This window comes from Erinaceus europaeus, chromosome 21 (genome assembly GCF_950295315.1).
Source record: "Erinaceus europaeus chromosome 21, mEriEur2.1, whole genome shotgun sequence".
Taxonomy (NCBI): domain Eukaryota; kingdom Metazoa; phylum Chordata; class Mammalia; order Eulipotyphla; family Erinaceidae; genus Erinaceus; species Erinaceus europaeus.
Window position 1 is genome coordinate 4,931,042 of NC_080182.1, and position 22,904 is coordinate 4,953,945.

Below are 22,904 nucleotides of genomic sequence, written 5' to 3' on the forward strand. Positions count from 1 at the left end.
CTGGACTGTATACACTTTCAAAAATGTGTTCTTTTACTTATTACTGAGAGAACCAAAGCATCACTCTGGCACATGCCATCCCAGGGGTCAAACTCAGGACCTCACGCTCGCAAGTCTGGTGCTCTGCCCACTGTGCCACCTCCCAGGCCACTGAGTTGTGCATTTTAGAAGGGTGTGGTTGTAAAGAGCGTGGCTTTTCCGGGAAAGGATGGTTTCTCACCTGGTAGTTGTGGGGTGGTGCTCAGTAGTGTCATGGGAAAAGGTGCATCAGCTCTGCGCTCCAAATACCTCCTCAACAACAAAATTAAGGGGTCGAGTGGTGGTGCACCTGGTTAAGCACGCATCACCACGTGCAGGGATCTGAGTTCAAGCCACTGGTGCCCACTTGCAGGGAGGAAGCTCCTCAAGTGCTGAAGCAGGGCTGCGGGTGTCTCTTTCTTTTTGATTACCCTCCCTTTAGATTTCTCTCTGTCCTATCAAGTGAAAAAGAAAGGGGACAAAAAAGGTCGCTGGGAGTAGTGGATTCATTCTGTGGGCACCGAGCCCAAGTGATAACCCTGCTGGAAAAAAGAAAAAGAAGACACTTAGGAGCTCCTCAGGAGGAGTGTGAGGCTTGCCATGTGCCGTTCCTGAGATTCAGCCTCTGATGCCACATCTCTTTGTCTCCCCGACTTTTATTTGACAGGATGGAAAGAAGTTGAGAGGGAGGGGCAGAGAGACACCTGAAGCCTGCTTCTCTGCTTGTGAAGCTTCCCCCTTGCAAATGGGGAGCAGGCATGTCTCTCTTTAATATGGGGGGTAGCGACACCATACTACCACTCCCTCCACTGCTCGTGAAGCCTCCTCTGTATAGTGTTACTTGCTGTCAAGGGCTCAAACCCGGGTCTTTGCACATACATGGTAAGGTGTGCTCTGTGGGCAAGCTACCACTTAGCCCCCCTCCCTTTGACGGGCCCAGGATTTTGCAAGCTTCTCTGCCAGGCGGCCTTCACTGGGATGCCTGTCTGCAGTCTGTGCATTTTAAAAGAATAAAAAAGCAGGGAGCCGGGTGGTAGCGCAGCGGGTTAAGCGCACGTGGCGCAAAGCACAAGGACCGGCATAAGGATCCCAGTTCGAGCCCCCGGCTCCCCACCTGCAGGGGAGTCGCTTCACAGGCGGTGAAGCAGGTCTGCAGGTATCTGGCTTTCTCTCCCCTTCTCTGTCTTCCTCTCCTCTCCCCATTTCTCTCTGTCCTATCCAACAACAATGACATCAATAACAATAACAATAATAACCACAACAATAAAATAACAGGGCAACAAAAGGAAATATATATAAAAAAACTTAAAAAAAAAAAAGCAGAGCAAGGCGCCCCCCAGTCTGTAGAGCCGCTCTCAGCCCCGGTGTCCTGGCTGCAGGATCAGCAACTGGGAGCCGGGCCAGGTGGGGAGGCACAAGGCACTCTACGACTCGCAGCTGCTGTTCCGCAGCCGCCTCTATGCGGACCTGGAGACCATCCTGTACCACGTGCACCTCTTCCAGCCCATGGCGCTGCTGCTCAAGCGGCCCGAGATCTACATACGCAACGCCGTGCCCAAGGAGGCCCTCCAAGCTCTCACCAGGTAGGCCAGGAAACCCCAACTTTCTGGGGTCTCAGGAATTGCAGTTTGGGGAATGGAGGGAGGTGCGTGGCTGAGAGGCAGAAGGAGGGAGTAAACTGCAGCATGCCTGGCCCAGGCTGGGGGTTTCACCGGGTGGTATCAGGCCTGGGGCAGTGAGGGAGAGTGGCTGCTCCTTTCCGAAGGGTCAGCAAAGGCTGGCCTTAGGAGAGCCCAACACACAGGCCTCAGCTGCACAGCCCCCCAGCGTCTGCAGCAAGGAGTGTGAGGTTTGTCCCTGGTCAGAGCTGGGAGAGGGCGGTTAGAAGGGTACCCCACTAGGAGCTGGCAGGCAAGAAGGCTGCATGCAGCTCCTCGCTGTGTGTGTGTGTGTGTGTGTGTGTGTGTGTGTGTGTGTGTGTGTGTGTGTGTGTGAAGGGGGGAGAGGGACTCCAGTCAAGAGTAAGAGAAGGTTCTATAATACTGCAGTGTTCCGGGGCATTCTCTTACTAGAGAAATGCTCCTTCCTTATTGTCTCCAGGGTTCTCACTGGAGGCACTATGAATCCACTCTTCCTGTTAGCCATTTTTTCCTTTTTTTTTTTAATTGGATAGGAAAAAGAGAAATTGAGAGGAGTGGGGGAGAGGAAGACATCTGAAGACCTGCTTCACCACTTGTGAAGTGTCTCCCCTGCAGGTGGGGAGCCAAGGGCTTGAACCTGGGTCCTTTGGCTTAGTACTATTTGTGCTTAACCGAGTGTATCACCACCCAGCCCCCGAGAAAGGGGCTCTTATCTTTTCCTTTTTTTTCTTGCCTCCAGGGTTATTGCTGGGGCTCGGTGCCTGCACCACGAATCCACTGCTCCTGTAGGCTATTTTTCCTCTTTTAGTTGCCCTTGTTGTTTTATCATTGTTATGGTTATCATTGTTGTTGGCTAGGACAGAGAGAAATGGAGAGGAGGGGAGACAGAGGGAGAGAGAAAGACAGACACCTGCAGACCTGCTTCACTGCCTGTGATGCGACCCCCCTGCAGGTGGGGAGCCAGGGACTTGAACCGGGATCCTTACGCCGGTCCTTGTGCTTTGCGCCACATGCGCTTAACCCACCGCGCCACCGCCCAGCCTGGAAGGGGCTCTTTTCTAAGTGCTCACACATTCACTATGGCTTCATTCCTGTCTGCAAGACCTGGAACAAGCTTATTACAGCTATGAGGGGGTTGGGGCAAAGTGGGGCCGGCATTTAACAAGAGGCTCCTGGTCCATACCCGCAGGCCACAGCAGCTCTCAAGGGCCTGGGGAGAGCAGGAGGGGGGATTCGAAGGTGGGGGGTTCTAAGTGTGCAGTCTGATCTTGGCTGAGCCATGGGGCTCTGTGCTCTGGGCCCCCCAGGCAGAAGCTCAGAGACAGGCTCCCCTGTTGCTCCTGGTGGGCAATGCTCAGCAGGGTGTGCATGGGGTGACAACAGTCAGACTGTACAGTGGCTGGGCACCCATGGCAGGCTGTGGGGCTGTCACCTCTAAGGGCTGGGAGGGGATACAGTGTTCCCTGGTGGACTGAAAACATGAGAGCTTTTATCATCCTCTTCCTCTCTCTTTTTTTTTTTTGTGAGTATATTTTTCCCCTTTTTCTTTTTTTAAAAAATTATTTATTTTCCCTTTTGTTGCCCTTGTTTTTTAGTTACTATTGTTGTTACTGATGTCCTTGTTGTTGGATAGGACAGAGAGAAATGGAGAGAGGAGGGGAAGACAGAGAAGGGGAGAGAAAGATAGACACCTGCAGACCTGCTTCACCGCCTGTGAAGCGACTCCCCTGCAGTTTCCATGAGCTGTCACTATAGATCTATCACAATATCTAAAATGAAAAATAATAATACAAAATTCTGGTATTCAAAGAACTAGAATCACTAAATTTTGTTAGTGGTAATGAACATTGATTCGGCTGTTTTGTGGTTATTGGGTGTCAAAAATGACTGGAGGAGGCTCTTGTAATGATAAAATGTTCTGTATATTGAAAAAAAACAAAAAAGCATGAGAATCGAGGCTCTGGGGAAACGGACCGGACCTTAGGCACGTGTGGTATCACTGAGCAGACTCCCTTGTCCACTGAGAAAAAGGGGTGAGGGAGAGACAGATCTGGAGACATCAGAGGGAGGGACACCTCAGTGCCACTCCCCCATTGGTGGAGCTCCCAGGGCTTGAACCCAGCGCCTTGTCTACGTGCAACGCCGATTTGCTGCTTTGGGGCCCAATCCTGTCGTTTGTCGAGAGTAAGTGGGAGGAAGCAGCAGCAGAGCACTGCTCACTGTCCATGGAGTGCGACTGCTTTTGCCCTCAGTTTTCCCACATGGTGCCTGGGACTGAACCCAGAGCCTCACACTTAGAGGGCGTGTGCTCCACTACTGAGCCAGCCCCTGGGCCCTGAGTGCCTTACATTTAAGCTCTCTAACCCGGGGCCAGCTGATGAGCTGCTTTCAGTTCCTCTTGGAAAAAGAGGGCCATTCAGGGCTCCAGGAGAGTGCACACTGGACTGCACACAAAGGCATAGGTTCGAGCCCCTGGCACCACATGGGAACACAAGGAGAAATGTCACTAGAGGCGGAGCAGTGCTGTCGTTCCCCTTCTGTTTCAGCCTGTAGTGGGGTGTCGTGGGGGGGGGCCCTAAAAGTGGCCCAGAGTCCCCGAGGCAGAACCACAGAGGACTCTCGGGCCTGTAGTGCGGCGGGCTGACGGCGGGGTTCTGCTTCCCAGGATCTACTGCATCTGCCACCATGGCAACCGGCTCAGGGAGGTGATCAGCAGAGACCTGCTGCCGACCTCCTCCATGGTCAAAGTCCTGAGTCAAGAGTTCGGCTTGCCCATTTCACAAGAAGACCTGATGGAGGGGAAGATGCTGACGGAGCCCAGGCCCCCCACATCCCACCTGCAGCGCCCCTGCGGCCGGACCTCCACCCTCACGCAGGACATCCTCGCCCACCAGAAGCGGTACCTGCAGTGGCGGAGCTCCATGTTCAAGAGCCAGGGCTGTAAGCTGAGCCTCGTCCAGGTGGGCCCCCACTCCCTGGCGCCTGCCTCTGGGCCCTGGCGGCAGCCAGTGTAAACAGAGCCATACAACCCTGGCTGTGGGTGTCTGGCCCTGCTCAAGGATAGGCAGAACATTTGTGAGGCTCATCCAATTGCAGAGCCCAGAAATAGCATGTTCCCCCTCTTTTTCCTTTGTTTTCTTACTGTTTTGGGTAGAGATGGAAATTGAGAGGGAAGGGGGTACAGAAAAGCTTCACCACTCATGAAGCATCCCCTTGTGTGTGGGGGGGACTGGGGGCTTGAACCTGAGTCCTTAAGCATACTCAGCCAAGTGCACCACCAGGAAACATGTTTTTGTTGATTTTAGATATATATATTTCTTTTCAAAAATAATTTATTCATGAGAAAGAACCAGACATCACTCTGGTACATGTGCTGCCAGGGATTGAACTCAGGACTTCATGCCTGATAGTCTAATGGTTTATCCACTAGGCCACCTCCTGGACCACAGATATATGCATTTCATAAGAGAGAGACAAAGAACCAGAACATGATTCTGGGACATGCGATGCCAGGGACTGAACTTGGGGCCTGCTGCTTGAGTCCAGAACTCACTACTGCACCATTTCCTGGGCTACAAAACTTGGGTTCATTCTTCCTTTTGTGGCAAAAAGGATCATCAGTGAGCCACAGTGGAGTCACCACTTTATACTTTCACGGGCCAGTGATGGACTTTCTGGTCACAGCCCTTTGCATGGTGCAAAGTAGTACTTTGCTGGGTTGGCTTTATGTGTTGTGCCTAAGTTTCACACGAGAGGAGTCAGAGCACGACTGGTCCCTGCAGCACCAGAGATCAAACCAGGAGCCTCAGGCAGTCAAGTCCTTACCAGTCTTACCAGCCGAGCTGTTTCCTTGGCTTCCCTCATTGTAGTTTTTCACTTGCATTTTATTAATTTTTAAAGTTTTTAAAAAATATTTTTATTTATTGGATAGACACAGAAATTGAGAGGGTGGGTGGAGACAGAGAGACCCCTGCAGCCCTGCTTCACCACTCGTGAAGCTTTCTCCCTGCAGGTGGAGACCAGGGGCTTGAACCTAGGTCCTCGCGCACTGTAATGTGTGCGCTGAACCAGGTGCGCCGCAGCCAGGCCCCTTCACTTGCCTCTTATAGCAATAGTTAACCCGGATCTGTTGGTGCACCTGTCAGCAATTTACACATCTTTGCTGGGGAATGTTTTTATTGTTTTGCCTCCAGGGTTACTGCTGGGCTCGGTGCCTGCATCATGAACCCACTGCTCCTGGAGGCCATTTCCCCCCCTTCTGTTGCCCTTGTTGTGGTTATTCTTGCTGTCATTCGTTGTTGGAGAGGACAGAGAGAAATGGAGAGAGGAGGGGAAGACAGAGGGGGAGAGAAAGACAGACACCTGCAGACCTGCTTCACCGCCTGTGAAGCGACTCCCCTGCAGGTGGGGAGCCGGGGGCTCGAACCGGGATCCTTACGCCGGTCCCTGCGCTTTGTGCCACGTGCGCTACCACCGGACCCCCTTGTTTACTTTATAATCAGGTTTCTTACTGTTGACATAATGAAAGTTCTTTATATACTCTGCATTACATCTGCTTAGTCGGAAATATAATTTGCAGATATTTTCTCTATGCTGACTTATTCTTTGTTTTGTTTTTTAAGTTGCTACCAGTTATTGCTGGGGCATAGTGCCAGAACTGCAAATCTATTTCTCCTGAAGGCCGTTTTTTTTTTTTAACCTTTTTTTTAAAAAAATATTTTATTTATTTATTCCCTTTTGTTGCCCTTGTTGTTTTATTGTTGTAGTTATTATTGTTGTTGTCATTGTTGTTGGATAGGACAGAGAGAAATGGAGAGAGGAGGGGAAGACAGAAAGGGGGAGAGAAAGACAAGACACCTGCAGACCTGCTTCACCGCCTGAGAAGCGACTCCCCTGCAGGTGGGGAGCCGGGGTTCGAACAGGGATCCTCATGCCGGTCCTTGTGCTTTGCGCCACCTGCGCTTAACCCGCTGCACTACAGCCCGACTCCCAAGGCCGTATTTTTTGTTATTGTTGTTTTTGTTTACTTATTTATGATAGGTCAGAGAAATTGGGGGGGGGGAAGAGACACCACCAGTGCTTTACCACTTGTGAAGCTTCTCCCTGGTAGGTGTGGACTGGGGGTTTGAACCTGGGTCCTTGCCCATGGTAATGTGTGCACTCATCCAAGTACACCACCACGGGCCCCTTTAGCTTATTTTTGTTGTTGCTGAGGTTTCACCACTGTGGGTCAACTTCCTCAGATGTAGAGTTGGAAAGACTCCCAAGTGCAAAGGGGCCAGGCTTGAGCCTGGGTTGCATCTGGGGCAAGGCAGGACATCCTCCTGGGCAAGTTGTCTATGAATTTTTAACAACACTGGCCTGAGATCAGTTTATTGGGTTGTTGGGGGAATCATTATTCATTTTTGCATAAAGAAGCATCAAGAAATACTCATGACTTTCCCTGTAACCCAATGCTTTTTTTAAATTTTCGTTTCCCTTTTAAAAAAATATTTTCCCTTGTTGCCCTTGTTTTTTTGTTGTAGTTGTTGTTGTTATTGATGTCGTTGTTAGACAGGACAGATATGGAGAGGAGAGAAAGACGGGGAAAGAAAGATAGACACCTGCAGACCCCTGCTTCACTGCCTGTGAAGCAACTACCCTGCAGGTGGGGAGCCGGGGATTCGAACCAAGATCCCTAACGCCTGTCTTTGCGCCCTTGTGCCACGTGTACTCAACCCGCTGTGCTACCACCCGACTCCCTGAAACCCAATGTTTTAATGAGAGAAAGACTAGAGTTCTGCTCTGGCACATGTAGCATTGACTCTCAAACCTGCCTCTCCCGTCAAGTGCTGACCTACTGGGCTGCCATCCTAGCCACCCCTTACTAAAGCTGGAAGGAGAAGCTCTGCATGTGTAAGTTTCTAATTTTTGTGAACTCTAGCTCAGAGTTCAGCCTAACCCAGGGCCACAAAGATGTGTTTCTATGCCTTCTCCTATTTGATTATAGTTTAGCTTCATTTCAATGAACCATTTGCATTTTTTTTTTTTTTTTTAGTGTAAGATGTTAGGTACATCTTACACTAAATACAAGTTAAATACAAGTTCCTTTCTGGGGTCTGTTGCATTCCACTGATTGATATTCCTGTCCTCATAGTCCTGAGGACTGTAACTACAGTTTGGCAATTGAATTACCCTCTAAATTATTTCACAAACAACCAGGCCAGGTAGTCTGCATGTCCATAGACGTCTCAGGGTCAGCTGGGAATTCTCAAAAGGGCTGCATTGAATTTCTAGGCCCATTTGGGAGAGAACAGCATCTCAGCAACGTCATGAGCAGGAAAGGGGGTGGCTTCTAGCTTGGTCTTCCTGAATTTTTTTCAGCAGTCTCCGGTTTCTAGTCTGAGCCTCACACTTCAAGAAATCACTGTTTCCATCTGTTAGATTTAGTGGCCAGAATATGGAATCAGAAGCAAGTTTTGCAGTGCTCATGATCCCTGTAGCTGTTTAAGATGAGATCACGTGACCTGTGGGTAGACCACCTTCCTTCTTGTGCCTCACTGTCGCTCCTTACAAGACACCCCAGCTGGGGATGGTAAACAGCATTCTGGAATTCTGGATCGAGCTGCTGGAAAGCGGCTTTCACTTGGAGGCCCTTCCTCTTGTGGGCGGATGCCACCTCACTGTGTGCCCCCTTTTCTAAGTCTGGGGTGGGAGAAAGTAATTGTGCCGTGTGGTGGAACCACAGCCCCACACTTGTGTAATCTCACCACTCCGTGCTATTTAAATCTATAAAGACACAGAGATGCCAGGATGCCAGGCGGTGGCACACCGGTTAAGTGCAAACACTATGATGTGCATGGACTCAGGTTCAAACACCTGTTCCACACCTGTGGGGGGGGGGGGGAAGACTTCACAAGTGGTGAAGTAGAGTGGCAGGTGTCTGTTTCTCTCCCTATAGCCCCTCCTCTCTCAATTTCTGTATCCAATGATAAAAAATAAGATAGAGGGGAGTCGGGCTGTAGCACAGCGGGTTAAGCGCAGGTGGCGCAAAGCACAAGGACCGGCATAAGGATCCCGGTTTGAACCCCGGCTCCCCACCTGCAGGGGAGTCACTTCACAGGCGGTGAGGCAGGTCTGCAGGTGTCTATCTTTCTCTCCTCCTGTCTTTCCCTCCTCTCTTCATTTCTCTCTGTCCTATCCAACAACGATGACAACAACAATAATAACTACAACAATAAAACAACAAGGGCAACAAAAGGGAATAAATAAAATAAATATATATATAAAAAAAAAGATAGAGACATCACAGCGCTAAGCTTCCTGCTGTCATAGCACGTCCCAGGAGATGCCTGGGTTCAAAACAGGGTATTGTGCCTGGCCATGCAGATGCCCTAGCCGCTGAGCTCTCTGGTGCCTGGCACAGTACCTCTTATAGGGATGTACTTATTGGGGAATCCTATGTGATCTGGGCTCCTGCCCGTGATCTCACTTAACCTCAGCTACATCACTTACTCCAGATACTGTGCTCTGAGGATCTGGAATCCTGTCTATGAATTTGTTCTGCTCCCCAGCCCCCTCCCCTTTGTACCACCGAGAACTGGTAGGAAGCAGGATGAACCCAGGGCCTCACACATGTGATACTACTGAGCAGCTTCCGTCCACAACTTTCTCAGTCTTTAGAGGAAAATTTCTAGCATTCTCTAGGGAGAGGTAGTGGCACTGTAGCGCCTATCCACCACCTGTGAAGTGCCCTCGCTACTGGGGCTTGAACCCAGAACCTCCTGCTTACTATGGCATGCTCTACTGTCTCCCAGCACTAGTGAGGGGTCTAGTCAGCTGCAGTGACCTCGGGCAGTGAACAGGTTTCTGGAGCCCTGAGCCCACTGTGGACTGAGGGGTGGGGCTTGAGGGTCTCTGGCACAGGCCTCACCACTTAGTGGTGACCTCGTGAGGGTCACGAATGGTCTTTTTCAGAAAAACATCAAGGATGCCTACCAAACCAGCAGGAAGTCTATGGAGGCCACTGTGCAGATGATGCGAGTTTCGGTTCCTGGCCAAGTACACAACTATAGTATTCAGACCCTGAACTCCACACAGCTGGCCAAGAAGCTGCTGTATCAACAGATGGCTAAGGTGAGAGGGGCGCAGAGGCCAACTGACCCCAGAGCACCTTCCCTGCTGCCAGCAGTGAGGGGAGCCCCAGGTTGGGGCCTCCATGTTGTGGCTTCCTCACCCCAACGGTGGTGTTTATGCTGCCTGAGAGACATCTGATACCCCAAAGCCTTGGCTTTAGGAAAAGGCTGCTGCTTCTGTGAACCACAACTAAGTCCTTACAGGGTGGCTGCTAGGCCCAGGCAATCTGAATCCGTCCCTTGTCAGCAACTGTCACCATGGGCTGTGTCTATTTCTTCTGAAACTGGAGGCTTGTGCCCACATGGATTCAAGAGAGAGAAAGGACACTGAAGCTTCCTCCACTGCCACAGCTCAAAGCTGAGCTGCTCGCAGCCTCACAGCAACCCCCCAGCGTGTCCCCCCAACCTGAGCTTTCTCCCCCCATATTAATTAGTGATTTATGTGACTACAAGTTAATAGGAGTGTACATCAACACCATCCCACCACCAAGGGACTGTTGGAGTTTTTTTTTTTTTTACCAGAGCACTGCTCAGCTCTGGTTTATGGTGGTGAGCCTGTGACTTTGGAGCCTCAGGCATGAGTCTCTTTGCATAATCATTATGCTATCTATCCCCAAAACCATGTGCTCTTCTGCAGGAGCCTGGGAGGAGGTTCACATACTCACAGAAGTACCTCTCGGCCACGGTGGAGCCCCGGGACACAGAGGAGGAGGAGGAGGCTGCCAGAATGCGGTCTCGCCAGGCCTGGCGCACGCCCAGTGGGTTCCAAGTGATGGGTTTGCAGAAAAGCACAGAGTGCTACTGTCCCATCCATCTGCTGTCCTTGGGCCCCCGAAAAGAGCACGAGGTTTGTGGGCAGAGGTCTTGGGCGGGATGTCGAGGTGAGCCACGGGGCCATGCCTAACCTCCTGCTCTGGGTACAGGAGTGGAGGGAGGCAGCGCTCTTTGCGAACATACTTCGTCCTGTGCTCGACCGAGACCGATGGGGCTGGGAGCACAGGCACCGGGACTTCGAGCTCTACAAGAAGCCGCCGCCCTTCCTCCCGCTGCCCCCAGCTCGGAAGCCCCTGCCAGGTGAGCTGAGCCTCCTCTCAGCCTCCCCTGCACGCGACAAGCTTCCAGGCTGGGGGAGAGCAAGACGTAGACACCTGTGAGGGTCAGGCTGCAGCTGAATGTACTGAGCTGTGTTCCCTGTTCCCTGCCCCTGGCTCCTGGGCTGTTGGGTGGTGGTGGAGGTGGTGCCAGGTTTGAACCTCCTCATGTCCTTGGCACTGACAGAGGACCACATTTGCTGGCCAGTAGAGCTAGCGCCTGTGTGTAGAAAAAGGCCTTTCCCAGAGAGCTCCGTCAGCGGGCTACTTCCTTCTGCCCACTCTGCCCAAGGGCCTGCTCTGCATCTCGACTACATGAGCGCTGGTACCGGGGTTCCCCAGCACGGAAGGTGTGTCAGCTCTGCGCTAAATGCCTCCTTACCAACCAAATGCTTTAAGAAAACTTCCCTGTGAAACCTTTGGTCCCTGTGTTCGCATTTGCCTAGTAGAAGCCCAGGTCCACCCCCTGGTCTCCATGCTGCTCACAGCTGGCAGAACCTTGGGGCTTTCTCTTGCCTGGATGCAGCAGGGAACAATGGTTGTCGGGAGCCCCAGCCATCCTGAGACCAAAGCTCGGGCACTGGCCGCCACCACGGGCCGGCTCTCAGGACAAATCAGCAAAGACTGAGAGGGAGCAGACGGACACTTTATACTGGCAGCTGGCTCGGTACACGGTGAAGTGCATCCCGTACATGTTGCTTCGGGAGAACATGTGTTCTGGCAGCAGCGTCGTTTCCGCAGTGCCATCTGCTCATCTAGCAGAGTCCCCAGCAAGTCCTTCCTTTCTCTGCAGGGCCCGGGGCCTCGCGAGGCTGTACTATCTACCAGTCAAAGCCAAGAAGACACTCATTCCAACCAAGAGAAAGCCACTCAGGTATGGGCTGGCCAGAAAAGATGGTTCATACATCAGCAATCCCACACGTGCCACCTTCCGGAAAGAGAGCTGCAGTCACAGGAATGGGGGAGAGAGACTGTCCCCCAGCTCAGGACGTCCTGTCCAGGGGGTGGGCACAGATGTAGGCTCGCTTCTCCAGGATCTGCCGGGACAGTTTCTTGATCTGTTCATCAACATTTTCCGGAGAATCTGGGGGAGAGTGGGGGAGGCACGGTCACCCTGGTGCTGGGGCTAATAATGCAGCAGGACGCTCATGACCTGGCCACGTGCCTGGGCCCCAGCAGGCCCACCTTATGGAGAGGGAGGGCAACGCAGTGCCGCCTCCAGGTGCTGATGGCTTTTGTCTGCAGGCCTGTGTTCCTGCCCAAGAGACACCGACAGTGTGATGGCTCTGGAGTTAAGCTTTCCATCTGTGATCACTGGGAGTCAGGTGAGCCCCCCGCCCCCAGCACCCTACTTACACTTGTCCAGCTGAGACAGGGCAAGGAGATTCTGGTAGTAAGCTTCTGTGCAGAAGGTGTTAGCCAACAGAACCTGCCGGAAACACGGTGGCAGAGATGACCCCTGGGCCACAGGGTACCCCCTGCCCTCCCTGGTGTCTGACCCCAGGAACAAGTCTCACATCACCTCTCTCCATGGAGCACCCACCCTCCCCACAGGTGAGAGAGGCAGAGGGGGATGAGGGCCCACTGCTCACACACCCCTCTTTCCCAGGGAGGAAGGTGAGAGGAGCCCTGTGCAGCAGACCCTCCCAGCTGCCACTGCGGGTCCCGGCTGGCATCCCCCTCCCTGCGGCTGGGTGTGCAGAGCGCTGGTCCTCGAGACCCCTCCCTCCCTCCCTCTTCATTAAAGCGCAGCGGCTGTGGGGCTCACCTCGTGGTCGTGGTTGCACAGCCCGCTGCGAATGGAGCGGCTGGCCCGCGACAGCACGGCTGTCATGGCGTACAGGTTGATGAGGATGTTGGCCACCCGCTTCAGGACCATCTGCTCTTCCACGATGGTCTGGAACAGAGGCCCAGGGTGGAGACCTGCCCAGGATCCCCACTCAGCTCCCGGCCCGCCTTCTATCAGGGTTAGGATGGAGCCGTACGGACAAAGCTTGGGGCCGCTGGAAGGAGACATAGCTTCCCCATTCCAACGCTTCTAGGATTGGTGCAGAGGTGGACACCCAGCAAGACCTGTGACGGCAGCCGACCGGCCCATCCCCAACCCCATCCCCACCCCCTGTGCCCGGCAGGGTCCAAGTACCTTGCCAAAGCGGATCAGCAATGTCTCCACAGTGCGGCCAAAGTAATACACGTTTTCCTCCAGCTTGACCGCACTGTCCTAGAAGGCGGAGGGCAGACTCAGTGGGGCTCTACCCGACTGTCCGTTGCCCAGACACAGCCCTCTGAGAGGGCGCGAAGACAGGGCCCCCTGCTGGAAGCACTCACCGCCATACTGGGGTGCACAGCCCCCAGCTTCCCAGTCAGCCCCATGTCCACATTCCGACCCAGGGTGTCCCACAGCCTCCGGCTGATGGTCTCCATGATGGTGGCCACATTGCCGTGTTTCAGCTCCCTGCAGAAAGCCCAGGGCCACCACCACTCAATGGCCTCCAGCGGGTCTGAGTGTGCAGGCTGGGCCTGGAACTTCCCTCCCCAACAAGAAGCCGGCATACTGCTCTGGGCAACCGCCACTTGGCCTCCACCAGTGACTGCTAGCTGCTCCAACCCAGGAGGGGGAGGGCCCAAACCTATTTCACTCGGGTCTCGCTCCGGGCCGGGCTGTCTGAGGGACATCTCTTGTTCCCTAGGTTCTGAAGTCACAGCTCCAGACAGGGTGGGGGCAGGGCAGGGAGGCAGCCAGATTGCCCCCCTCCTCAGGCCGCGGGATGGCACCTACTTGACCCTAGCCGTCAGCAGGCGGCCAGCATGCTGTAGACCCGTCAGTGCAACGTACATGCGGAGAATCTCGTTGGTCCCCTGTGGACCACAACGTAGGCGTCAAAGGCCACCCCCTTGCAGTGTCCACAGCCCCCAGGGATGAGTGGGGAGCTGGCAGGATGGTCTCCACTGGGACCCCTCAGAGGGGCGCCTGGGGCACCCACTCCCTGGAGAGTCCAGGCTGGAGGCGGGGGCAGCTGGCAGGGAGACAACAAGCTGCTCAGCACACAGGAAAGCCGGCCTCAAGAGCATTCCGGGAGGTGTTTGGTGGCCGAGCCCCCTCCCAGTGGGACAAGAGGGGAGATGCAAAGGGGCACCCACCTCGAAGATAAGCAGGATGCGGGAGTCGCGCAGCATGCGCTCGTAGGGGTAGTCCCGCATGTAGCCAGAGCCGCCCAGGATCTGCAGCGCCTCACTCACACACTGCCAGGCAGCCTCGGAGCTGAACACCTGAACACAGGACGGGGCCAAGGTCAGATGGGAGCCAGTGCCAACACCCTTGTACAAAGGGGCCGTCAGTTACACTGTGTGTTCCCGGGAGAGCCTGAGGCAAGCACGGCACCTCCACTCCGGGCGAAAGGTGAGGAAACGTTGCCAGGTGCTGCGCTCCTCCGCCAGCCCGAGAGGCAGGCTAGCTCTCTCTATGACCGCCCCACACAAGCGCAGAAGAGCCCCCTCCGTCTGAAACAGACTGAAGGGAAGTTCTGTTTTCAATGCATGTCACACCACTCTGTGGCCCGGTTTTCAGATGCTGTGAACCTTAGAGCAAGATGACTCACACCGACCAGCCCCATGCGCAAGGTGCTCCCAGGCCCTGAACCCAGGGCCAGCACACTACCTGCCCCATGAAGGGAAGCTCTGATGCCAGGGAGGTGCATCAGACACGCTAAAGAGCTCACACTCCTTCCCAGGCCAGTGCAGCTGCTATTCTGCTGGCAGGAAGTTATGAACCATGGTTGGTGGCCAGCAAGGGAGACACTGTCCCAGCTCCAGCCCCTGCTGGGTGCTGACTGCACTCTGCTGCACCCCAGAGTGGGCCTGGCACCTCGCAGCTGCTGAAGCTGTGCCAAGCACCAGTACACTAAGGAAGGTGGCTGCACAACCCTCACCTTCACCACGGCAGCCTCCATGGAGCAGTCGGGGAAGCCCGGTTGGTCCAGCATGCCTGCCGTCAGGTAGGCCATGCTCTCCATCACGTAAGCCTTCTGTGCCATCAGGGCAAACTTCTCCTGGAGGAGTATGGGGGCACACCGCCAGTCAGTCACGGCTTGAGAGCCACACTCAGGACCTTTATCCCCTGTTCCCACATCCCCCAGCTTGCAGTACCTGGATCAGCCCAAATTCACTGAGGGGTTTGTTGAACTGCTTCCTCGTGCAGGCATACTCCGCAGTCATTTCTGAAGAATAGTTATTAAACTGAGTTGGCCCAGAATGATGGCTACACTGTCACCTCTTCCCTTCAAATAGGAACTATAGGGGTACAATGCTGAAGAACAGAGCCGGCCCCCACACACAGACAGTTCCCACACGGCAGGCTGGCAGGGGACACGCCTGCAGTGTGGAGGAAGCCACCTGGAGTAGGAGTTAGCAGGTCTGTGACCAGCAGATGGCCTAGGCCCGGCAGCTTCCCTCCTGGACAGAACCACAGACACGCCACAGGTAAAAGTCTGTGGTACAGTGCCGTGGCTGTCACCAAAGCAAGAAGAGGGCTTGATTTGAAACCTTGGGTCTGTGGCTTCAGGATGTAGCTTGCACACTGACCATCAGCACCTCCCACCGAGTTCCCGAAACTCAGTCACAAGCCAGTCCCCATGGCGGGTTGGAGGGCTGACGGCGGGTCTGCATCTTTCAGGAAAAGCTGTGAGGCTCTGGCCCAGAGGCTTTTCCAGATGAGGAAGCAGAGACCCATGGGGCTGTGGAGCTTCAATGGAGTCTGACAGGCAGCTCTGAAGCCCAGGTGGATGACCAGGACCAGTCTCATTCCTTCTCTGGACCTCAGTCTCCTCATCTGTAAAATGATGGAAGAGTCCCAAACAACACTCCCCCCTGGCCCTGAACTCTGAGGTCCTCCAGCAGGGGCTGATCCCCCATATCCGAGCAGATGAGCCCCGATTCACCTACCGATGATTTTCTTCAGCATCCCAGCCACGGTGCTGCCCATGCTGAAGCGCCCACTGTTGAGGATGTTCACGGCCACCTGGGGGGGAGGGGCAGACATCCTGAGTGCCGGCTACTAAGGCACCCTGCTTCCACCTGCTGCAGACAGGGAGGGTCCTGAGCGCCAGAGGGGGCAGGTCCCAACAGTACGTGTCTGACCCTACTAGGTTTCTTAAAAGGTGACTTTCTGGAGACTTGTGCACCCATGACTGGACTGAGCCGTCACCCTGCCCACTGTCACTGGACCAGGGGCACAGCCTCAGTGCTTCCAAATAAGCGCCTCAGATACCACTGCTGTTCCCACAAACACCCTTGGAGACCCTGGGGACATTATTCCCAAAGAACAAGCCAGTTCTTGGTCTCCAGGGAGGGAGCAGGAGTTGAGACTGGGCATGTGCTGTGGGTCACGTACTTTCCCTTCGCTCAGTGTCAGGCTCCTCACTGTACAGAGAAAGAGCCCAAGGTCACTGAGCATCCGCTTGCCCTCCAGGCCCGTGTCATCCGCACAGCTCACCCGACAGTTTGTGGACTCAGCAACATTCAGACTTCAGCCTGGTCTCCCCACCCAGTCCCTGGCAAGGCCACCTTTGTCAGCTCCTCTGCCCTCCTCCTTCTCCTGCCTTCCTGGCAGGGTCTAGAGACTGCGGTTGAGGTGGAGAGCAGAGACAATGGTCTAAGTCACAAGGGAAAGATCCTGGGACCAGAGGCTCAGGTGTGGGAGAAAGTCTTTCAAGTTACGTAACTGCAGGTACAGTTTCTCCAGAGCTGTGACAGACTCTTCCCCTTGCTCTAGTGAATCGAGCAACAGCAGGAGCAGACGAGTTACCAAGAGGGCACCGTGACCTGGGAACAGCCCGGCAGCCGCCTGCTGTGGGCACCCTTCCTAGCCAGAGCTCAGCACCCTGAAGCCATGATGCCACCTGGTCAGCACACAGGACCAGGGCAAGCCCAGCCGGCTCACCTGGTGTGAATCCAAGAGCTTCGACTCAGCTACCCACCCAGTGAGACAGCAGGGGCAGGCAGGGCACAGAAGTCCCCTGTCCGGAGGGAGAGCCACAGATCCCTCTGTCCCCCTCCCACTCTGGAAGGACAGCGCCATCTTGAGGGAACATGAAGCGTGTTGCTTCTACTTTCCCTTACTCACCCCCCCCCCCCCCAGGGAACTTTCCACTATTGTCCCAACAGACAGCGAAGTCAGTTCTTGGCTCCTGAGGGACCAAGTCCCCCATTCGCCCCACCGGGGAGGCCCTGAGAGCAGTCCAGCCTCACTCGGACAGGGGTGGGTCATGCAGCGTGCCCTTCAGACCCCGCCTCACACCTTCCAACTTCAGACTCCGTGTCTCAGGATGCCGCAGGACCCTGACCTCTCTCCAACTGCCCCACCACTTTCTTCCCTCTTTCAAGCAAGCTCTTGAAAGCCAGCTCAGGGGCCAGCAGGGAGCATACCCAGTAGAGCACAAACTTTACTATGTGCAACAACCCTGGTTCAAGCCCCTGGCACTGCAATGGGAACAGTAGGAGCAGCAGTGCAGAGCTACAGTCTGTCTCCTGCTCTTTCTCCCTCTCTGTCTCTACCTGAAACTAAAAGGCAACAGGAGAACAACGCACAAGCCCGGTGCTGCTGGGCATTAACAAAACAGACACCAGCTCAGGGCGTTATAAACAAGATTCACTGGGGGTGTGGGGGGTCAGGCAGTAGTGCACCAGGTTATGCACACACAGTATGAACTGCAAGGACCCACTCAAGGATCCCAGTTCAAGCCCCTGGCTCCCCAATAGTGAAGGAGGTCTGCAGGTGTCCATCTATCTCTCTCCCTCTCCTTTCAATTTCTCACTGTCCTATCTTATAAACAAGAAAGAAGAAAATGGCTGCCAAGCAGTGGATTCGTACTGCTGGCACTGAGCCCCAGCGTTAACCCTAGAGGCAAAAAAAAGTCACTGCACAGCTCCTTAACAATTCACTTTTTTTTTTTTGCCTCCAGGGTTATTGCTGGGGCTCAGTGCCTGCAATACGAATCCACTGCTCCTGGAGGCCACTTTCCCCATTTTGTTGCTCATCATTATTGTTGTCATAGTTGTTGGACAGGACAGAGAGAAATCGAGAGAGAGATGGGGAAGAGAGAAAGGGGGCGAGAAAGACACCTGCAACCTGCTTCACCTCTTGTGAAGTGACCCCCCCCCAGCAGGTGGGGAGCCGGAGGCTCGAACTGGGATGCTTACGCCAGTCCTTGCGCTTCGTGTCATGTGTGCTTAACCCGCTGCACCATCGCACACCACAAGAGCAAAGCAGTGTTCTGGTGTCTCTCTCATAACAAGTAAACAATCTTTTAAAAAGAAACACACCTAGCAAAATAGACGCACAAAGTGCGAGCAGACACTGGGAGTGGGCCCTGATGCCTCAGCGTCTTGGCTGGCCTGCAGGGCTCGCACGCACATCCACCCATGGCCACCTCCCAGCCCTCGGCTCACATGCCCTGAGCAGCCTAGTCAGGTGCCCTGGCTGGTGATGCTTGGCTGACTCCACCCAAACATGAGTTGAGGGGTGAGGAGAGGAGGGACTGCTTCAGACACTAGCTAGGTGGAGGTTCCCAGGTGAAGGCACTTGCCCAAGTGACCCAGGAAACTGGGACAGCTATAACAGAAAGACAAACAGAACCACGAGAATAATGGACAAGGGACCCGAGGAGACCTTCCCGGAAAAGATGTGCGGACGACGGGTCAGCACAAAAGGAGACGGAACATGTAGAGGCAGCAGGAAGGAAGTGCCAGCCCACAGGGACACATGTACAGTGTCCAAGGGCCCTGGCCGCTCACATCCTGGCCCTCGGACTCTGCTGCTGGGAATGCGGCCCGGCTGCACCACTGTGGAGAACATGCTTGCAGGTCCTCCAAAAGCCAAACACACAGCCACCACAGCACCTAGACCTTCTACTGCTTGGTGTCTACCCCAAACTGAAAATAGTTTTCTGTTGCTGCTGCCGGGTTGATGGTTCACTATGGAAGGAGACAGAAAGCGCAAGATAGCACTGCAGTGAGGCTTCCTCCAAAGTGGTGGAGCAAAGCTCGGATCCGGGCCACACGTACGACAGGGCAGGCACGCTGAGCACATGGGCCACACGTACGACAGGGCAGGCACGCTGAGCACATGGGCCACACGTACGACAGGGCAGGCACGCTGAGCACATGGGCCACACGTACGACAGGGCAGGCACGCTGTGCACATGGGCCACACGTACGACAGGGCAGGCACGCTGTGCACATGGGCCACACGTATAACAGGGCAGGCACGCTGTGCACATGGGCCACACGTACGACAGGGCAGGCACGCTGAGCACATGGGCCACACGTACGACAGGGCAGGCACGCTGTGCACATGGGCCACACGTACGACAGGGCAGGCACGCTGTGCACATGGGCCACACGTACGACAGGGCAGGCACGCTGTGCACATGGGCCACACGTACGACAGGGCAGGCACGCTGTGCACATGGGCCACACGTACGACAGGGCAGGCACGCTGTGCACATGGGCCACACGTACGACAGGGCAGGCACGCTGTGCACATGGGCCACACGTACGACAGGGCAGGCACGCTGTGCACATGGGCCACACGTACGACAGGGCAGGCACGCTGTGCACATGGGCCACACGTACGACAGGGCAGGCACGCTGTGCACATGGGCCACACGTACGACAGGGCAGGCACGCTGTGCACATGGGCCACACGTACGACAGGGCAGGCACGCTGTGCACATGGGCCACACGTACGACAGGGCAGGCACGCTGTGCACATGGGCCAGTGTGCCAGTCCAGCACGCAATCTTTCACCGGCAGACGCAGAGCTGGGCTGGCTACAGCCCGAACTGGAAGCAAGGACCTGGAGACAGCTCACTGGCAGAACATGCACTTCACTAAGCACAAGGCCCTGGGGCGGAGCCCCGTCACCAATGGCTGAGCGAGGGACAACTCCTTGGAGAGTGAGAGGCTGTGCTGTCCTGCTCTCTATTCTCTACAGTAAGGAGAATCTGCCCGGGAGGCCCCTCACAGGTGGTATTAAAGGCGCTTGTGTGCTGGGCTTACCCTCCGGCACTGAAAATTGCAAAAAATGGAAAACAGTCCATCAACTGATAAATGGCTAAAAGGTAAGACTCACCCACCATACACGGTATCATTCAGCCACAAAAAAGGGCGCCTGCTATGACAGGATTAAGAACTCTGGAAACACAATTCCATACGAAGGCCCAGACGCAGAGACCTACCAATCCCACTCGCGTAACATGCTCAAGACAAACCACAGAAAAATCAAGGGGATATCAGAAGAATCTTCTGGGTGATGAAAACATTCTAGAATTAGACAGCGGGGATGACTGTACAACGCCGTGAATGAACTAAGAGCCACTAAGAGCACAGTCGAAACCGGTCAGTTTCATGTTAGGTGACGTGTCTAAACAACAAAACTGAACCCGAGAGGGAAATCAGGGCAAGGAGTCAAGCTTGTGCGCCAGACGCCTGGGTCTCCTGGTGTCCACCTCCCCCCAGCCCCAAGGCTGGCACGGTCCGGCTCTCAGCCTGGGCCCCTCCACCTCACTGAACTGGAACTGGGCCGCACGTAGCGTGCCATGGCTGGCGACTCACCTTGAACCCGCCTCCGACTTCGCCAAGGACGTTTTCCACGGGCACCTGGGTGTTGTCGAAGTGCACCTCGCAGGCTGTAAGACATGAGCGTGTCAGACACAGCCACTCTACCTGAACTGCAGGCACACAGCTCAATGCCCTGCTCAGGCTCCCATTTGTCCATTCCAGACCCACTGGCAGGACAACACAGAGCCCGACCTGACACCACACCAAGCGCCTGGAGGCGGTACCCATGGCACAAGGAGACCGGGGTAGGGGGTGGGGGGGAGGACACGTGCTGCTGTTATTTAGGGCGTGTGTCTGACTGCTCTTCCACTGTGAGACTTACCGGCAGTTTAAGAGAAAGACAGAGAACATAGAAACTAACATGCAGACATTTTGAACCCCTGCACTCCGTGGGAACCCCAGCTCCACTTCTGCCCTCTTGCTGCAGCTCCGGAGAGTGGAAGTCTCCTTCTCTGTCCTATCCCTCTGGGCCACACCAACTTGCAGGGGCCAAGGACACGCAGAGGCCTTGACTGTGCTCTTGGGCCTGGCTTAGCCCTGGGGCTCTTACAACCAGCTGTGGCGAGACCATGCCCAGCCTAGTACAGACCTGAAGCCAACCCCAGCCTCAAGAGAGCAGTTCCTGGCACCCACAGATCACTGTAAGCCAGTTCCTGGGGTGAAGGAAGTCAGACAGGACCATGCAGGACCAGGATGGCGATAGACCAGGCGACCTGAAAGGCCGGAAGGGCTGGGCAGAGATGAGACCAGCAGGAAGGTGGAGCAGGAGTGAGGGCAGAGCAGGGGCGGGGGCTCTGCACTGTAGTTTCTCAGTCCTGCAGAGAAGCAGAAGTCTCAGGATGGAGGTGAAGGCCCAGCAGCCCAGCAGCCCTGGAGTGTGGGCACAGCTGGCCAACTCCCTATCCTGACACCACGCTACCTGTTGGCCTGGTGAGAATTAAGAGTGACGCTCAGGTCCAGCTCCCATGCACATGGCAAACTCAGTGGCTGTGGGGCCTTTAACGGCTCCTTGTCCCTGTGGAGGGCCTCGTCTTAGGCCACACAAACCCTCACAGGGACATACCACACCCCCCGGCATCACAGGGACAGCCCACCCTGCCCCTTTTCTGGGGCCACTCTGCCTGTCCCCCAGCATGAGCCCAGGGCCTGTGAGCACACGCGGCCGCTGCCAGAACATTCTGAGCAGTGCTCTGAGTGCCTCATGGTAGTGACACTAATAGCTGTTATACTTCCTTGTGCACAGCATGTCCTTCAGCTGTGACAGTCCCCCATCCTGTCACTTCCACTAGCCTGTTCAAGGTCACCCTACTTCTAAGTGACAGAGTCTGGTGAGAGCTGGGGATCATCCCGCTCCCTGCTGAGCAGTTTGCACACCAAATGCCACCATCCAGAACGCAGGGCCGCTACAGACAAGATGCCTGAGAGAAGAATCCGGAGGCCGCAACTTGCTAGCCCCAGTGGCAAGGGCACTCCAAGGAGGAACCCACTGGCAACCCAGGACAATTCCACAGCAGCAGCAGCAGCAGGTCCAGGGTCACCCAAGGGCTACAGTGGGCAAGAAAGTGACTTCCTGGAGTGCGGGGTGGGCCTGGGACCCATGACCATCCTTCCCAGCGTGCACGGCCGCCACATGGCCGAGAGCTCCAGCAGGTTGTGGCTGCCTCTCTGGGAAACTGCCAAGGCTGCTGGTCACTGGGTAGCTCCCTGGGGTGGGGGGCACTGTGGACTACTTCGTTTCATTTCGCTCAAGTACTTAAATCCCATTTTACCTTGTTATTTGGATGGGGCTAGAAGGATGGACAGACGGACAGACGGACACACACACACACACACACACACACACACACACACTTACTGTTGGAGCCGCGGATGCCTAACTTATCCTCAGGCTTCCCATTAGTGACCCCACCAAAGTCTCTCTCTACGATGAAAGCTGTGATTTTGTCTTTGGAAGAGCCATCGGCCTCATCGACCTTGGTCTTTGCAAACACTGTGAAGATATTGGCCAGTCCTCCATTGGTGATCCAGACCTGAGGGGAGAACAAGTGGGGCTCTCAGGAAGCCAGAATGCTCGGCCACCCCTTGGCACCCTCTGACAGCAGCTGCCACCTCAGGGCAGGCGTGAGGTCTTGGCTCTGGAGAGGCCGAGCTGAATGAGCAGAGGCCCAGGTACCAGCCCCCCAGCGAGGGGGGACCTGCACAAAACTTCTGTATCTATCTCTGAAATGCTGCTTACTGAAAAACAAGAGCCTGAGAGATGGTGCAGTGGGTAGGGCCTGTGCCTCACCATGAAGGGTGGAGCTGTGCTATGTTCTCACTGCCTCTCTTGTGCATGTATCATGCATGGCCCAGGCCTGGGAACCTCCCCTAGGACTGAGTCAAATAAAGAACAAACACAGCAATGGCTGCAGGCAGGGTTGGCT

The 22,904-nt window shown here is 55.0% G+C and overlaps 2 protein-coding genes across 3 annotated transcripts in view; one reads left to right on the plus strand and one right to left on the minus strand.

The window, feature by feature from the left end:
• Positions 1-18,213, plus strand: part of CFAP92 (cilia and flagella associated protein 92 (putative)) — a 50,707-nt gene extending 32,494 nt beyond the window's left edge. The window contains exons 9-16 of the mRNA XM_060180329.1: positions 1,398-1,601; positions 4,324-4,618; positions 9,615-9,773; positions 10,410-10,619; positions 10,696-10,846; positions 11,657-11,737; positions 12,109-12,188; positions 17,823-18,213. Of these exons, the coding sequence (XP_060036312.1) occupies positions 1,398-1,601; positions 4,324-4,618; positions 9,615-9,773; positions 10,410-10,619; positions 10,696-10,846; positions 11,657-11,737; positions 12,109-12,188; positions 17,823-17,915 (1,273 nt within the window). The 3' untranslated portion in view covers positions 17,916-18,213. The remainder of the gene's footprint in view (positions 1-1,397; positions 1,602-4,323; positions 4,619-9,614; positions 9,774-10,409; positions 10,620-10,695; positions 10,847-11,656; positions 11,738-12,108; positions 12,189-17,822) is intronic.
• The window catches only part of ACAD9 (acyl-CoA dehydrogenase family member 9), a 30,103-nt gene continuing 18,687 nt past the window's right edge, over positions 11,489-22,904 (minus strand). For both annotated transcript variants that reach the window (XM_007531631.3, XM_060180322.1), the window contains 12 exons: positions 22,337-22,511; positions 20,476-20,549; positions 15,805-15,880; positions 15,010-15,080; positions 14,793-14,912; positions 14,005-14,133; positions 13,643-13,722; positions 13,192-13,318; positions 13,007-13,084; positions 12,632-12,760; positions 12,220-12,292; positions 11,489-11,947 (listed from right to left, as the gene is read on the minus strand). In XM_007531631.3, the coding sequence (XP_007531693.2) occupies positions 11,847-11,947; positions 12,220-12,292; positions 12,632-12,760; positions 13,007-13,084; positions 13,192-13,318; positions 13,643-13,722; positions 14,005-14,133; positions 14,793-14,912; positions 15,010-15,080; positions 15,805-15,880; positions 20,476-20,549; positions 22,337-22,511 (1,233 nt within the window). In that variant the 3' untranslated portion in view covers positions 11,489-11,846. The remainder of the gene's footprint in view (positions 11,948-12,219; positions 12,293-12,631; positions 12,761-13,006; positions 13,085-13,191; positions 13,319-13,642; positions 13,723-14,004; positions 14,134-14,792; positions 14,913-15,009; positions 15,081-15,804; positions 15,881-20,475; positions 20,550-22,336; positions 22,512-22,904) is intronic.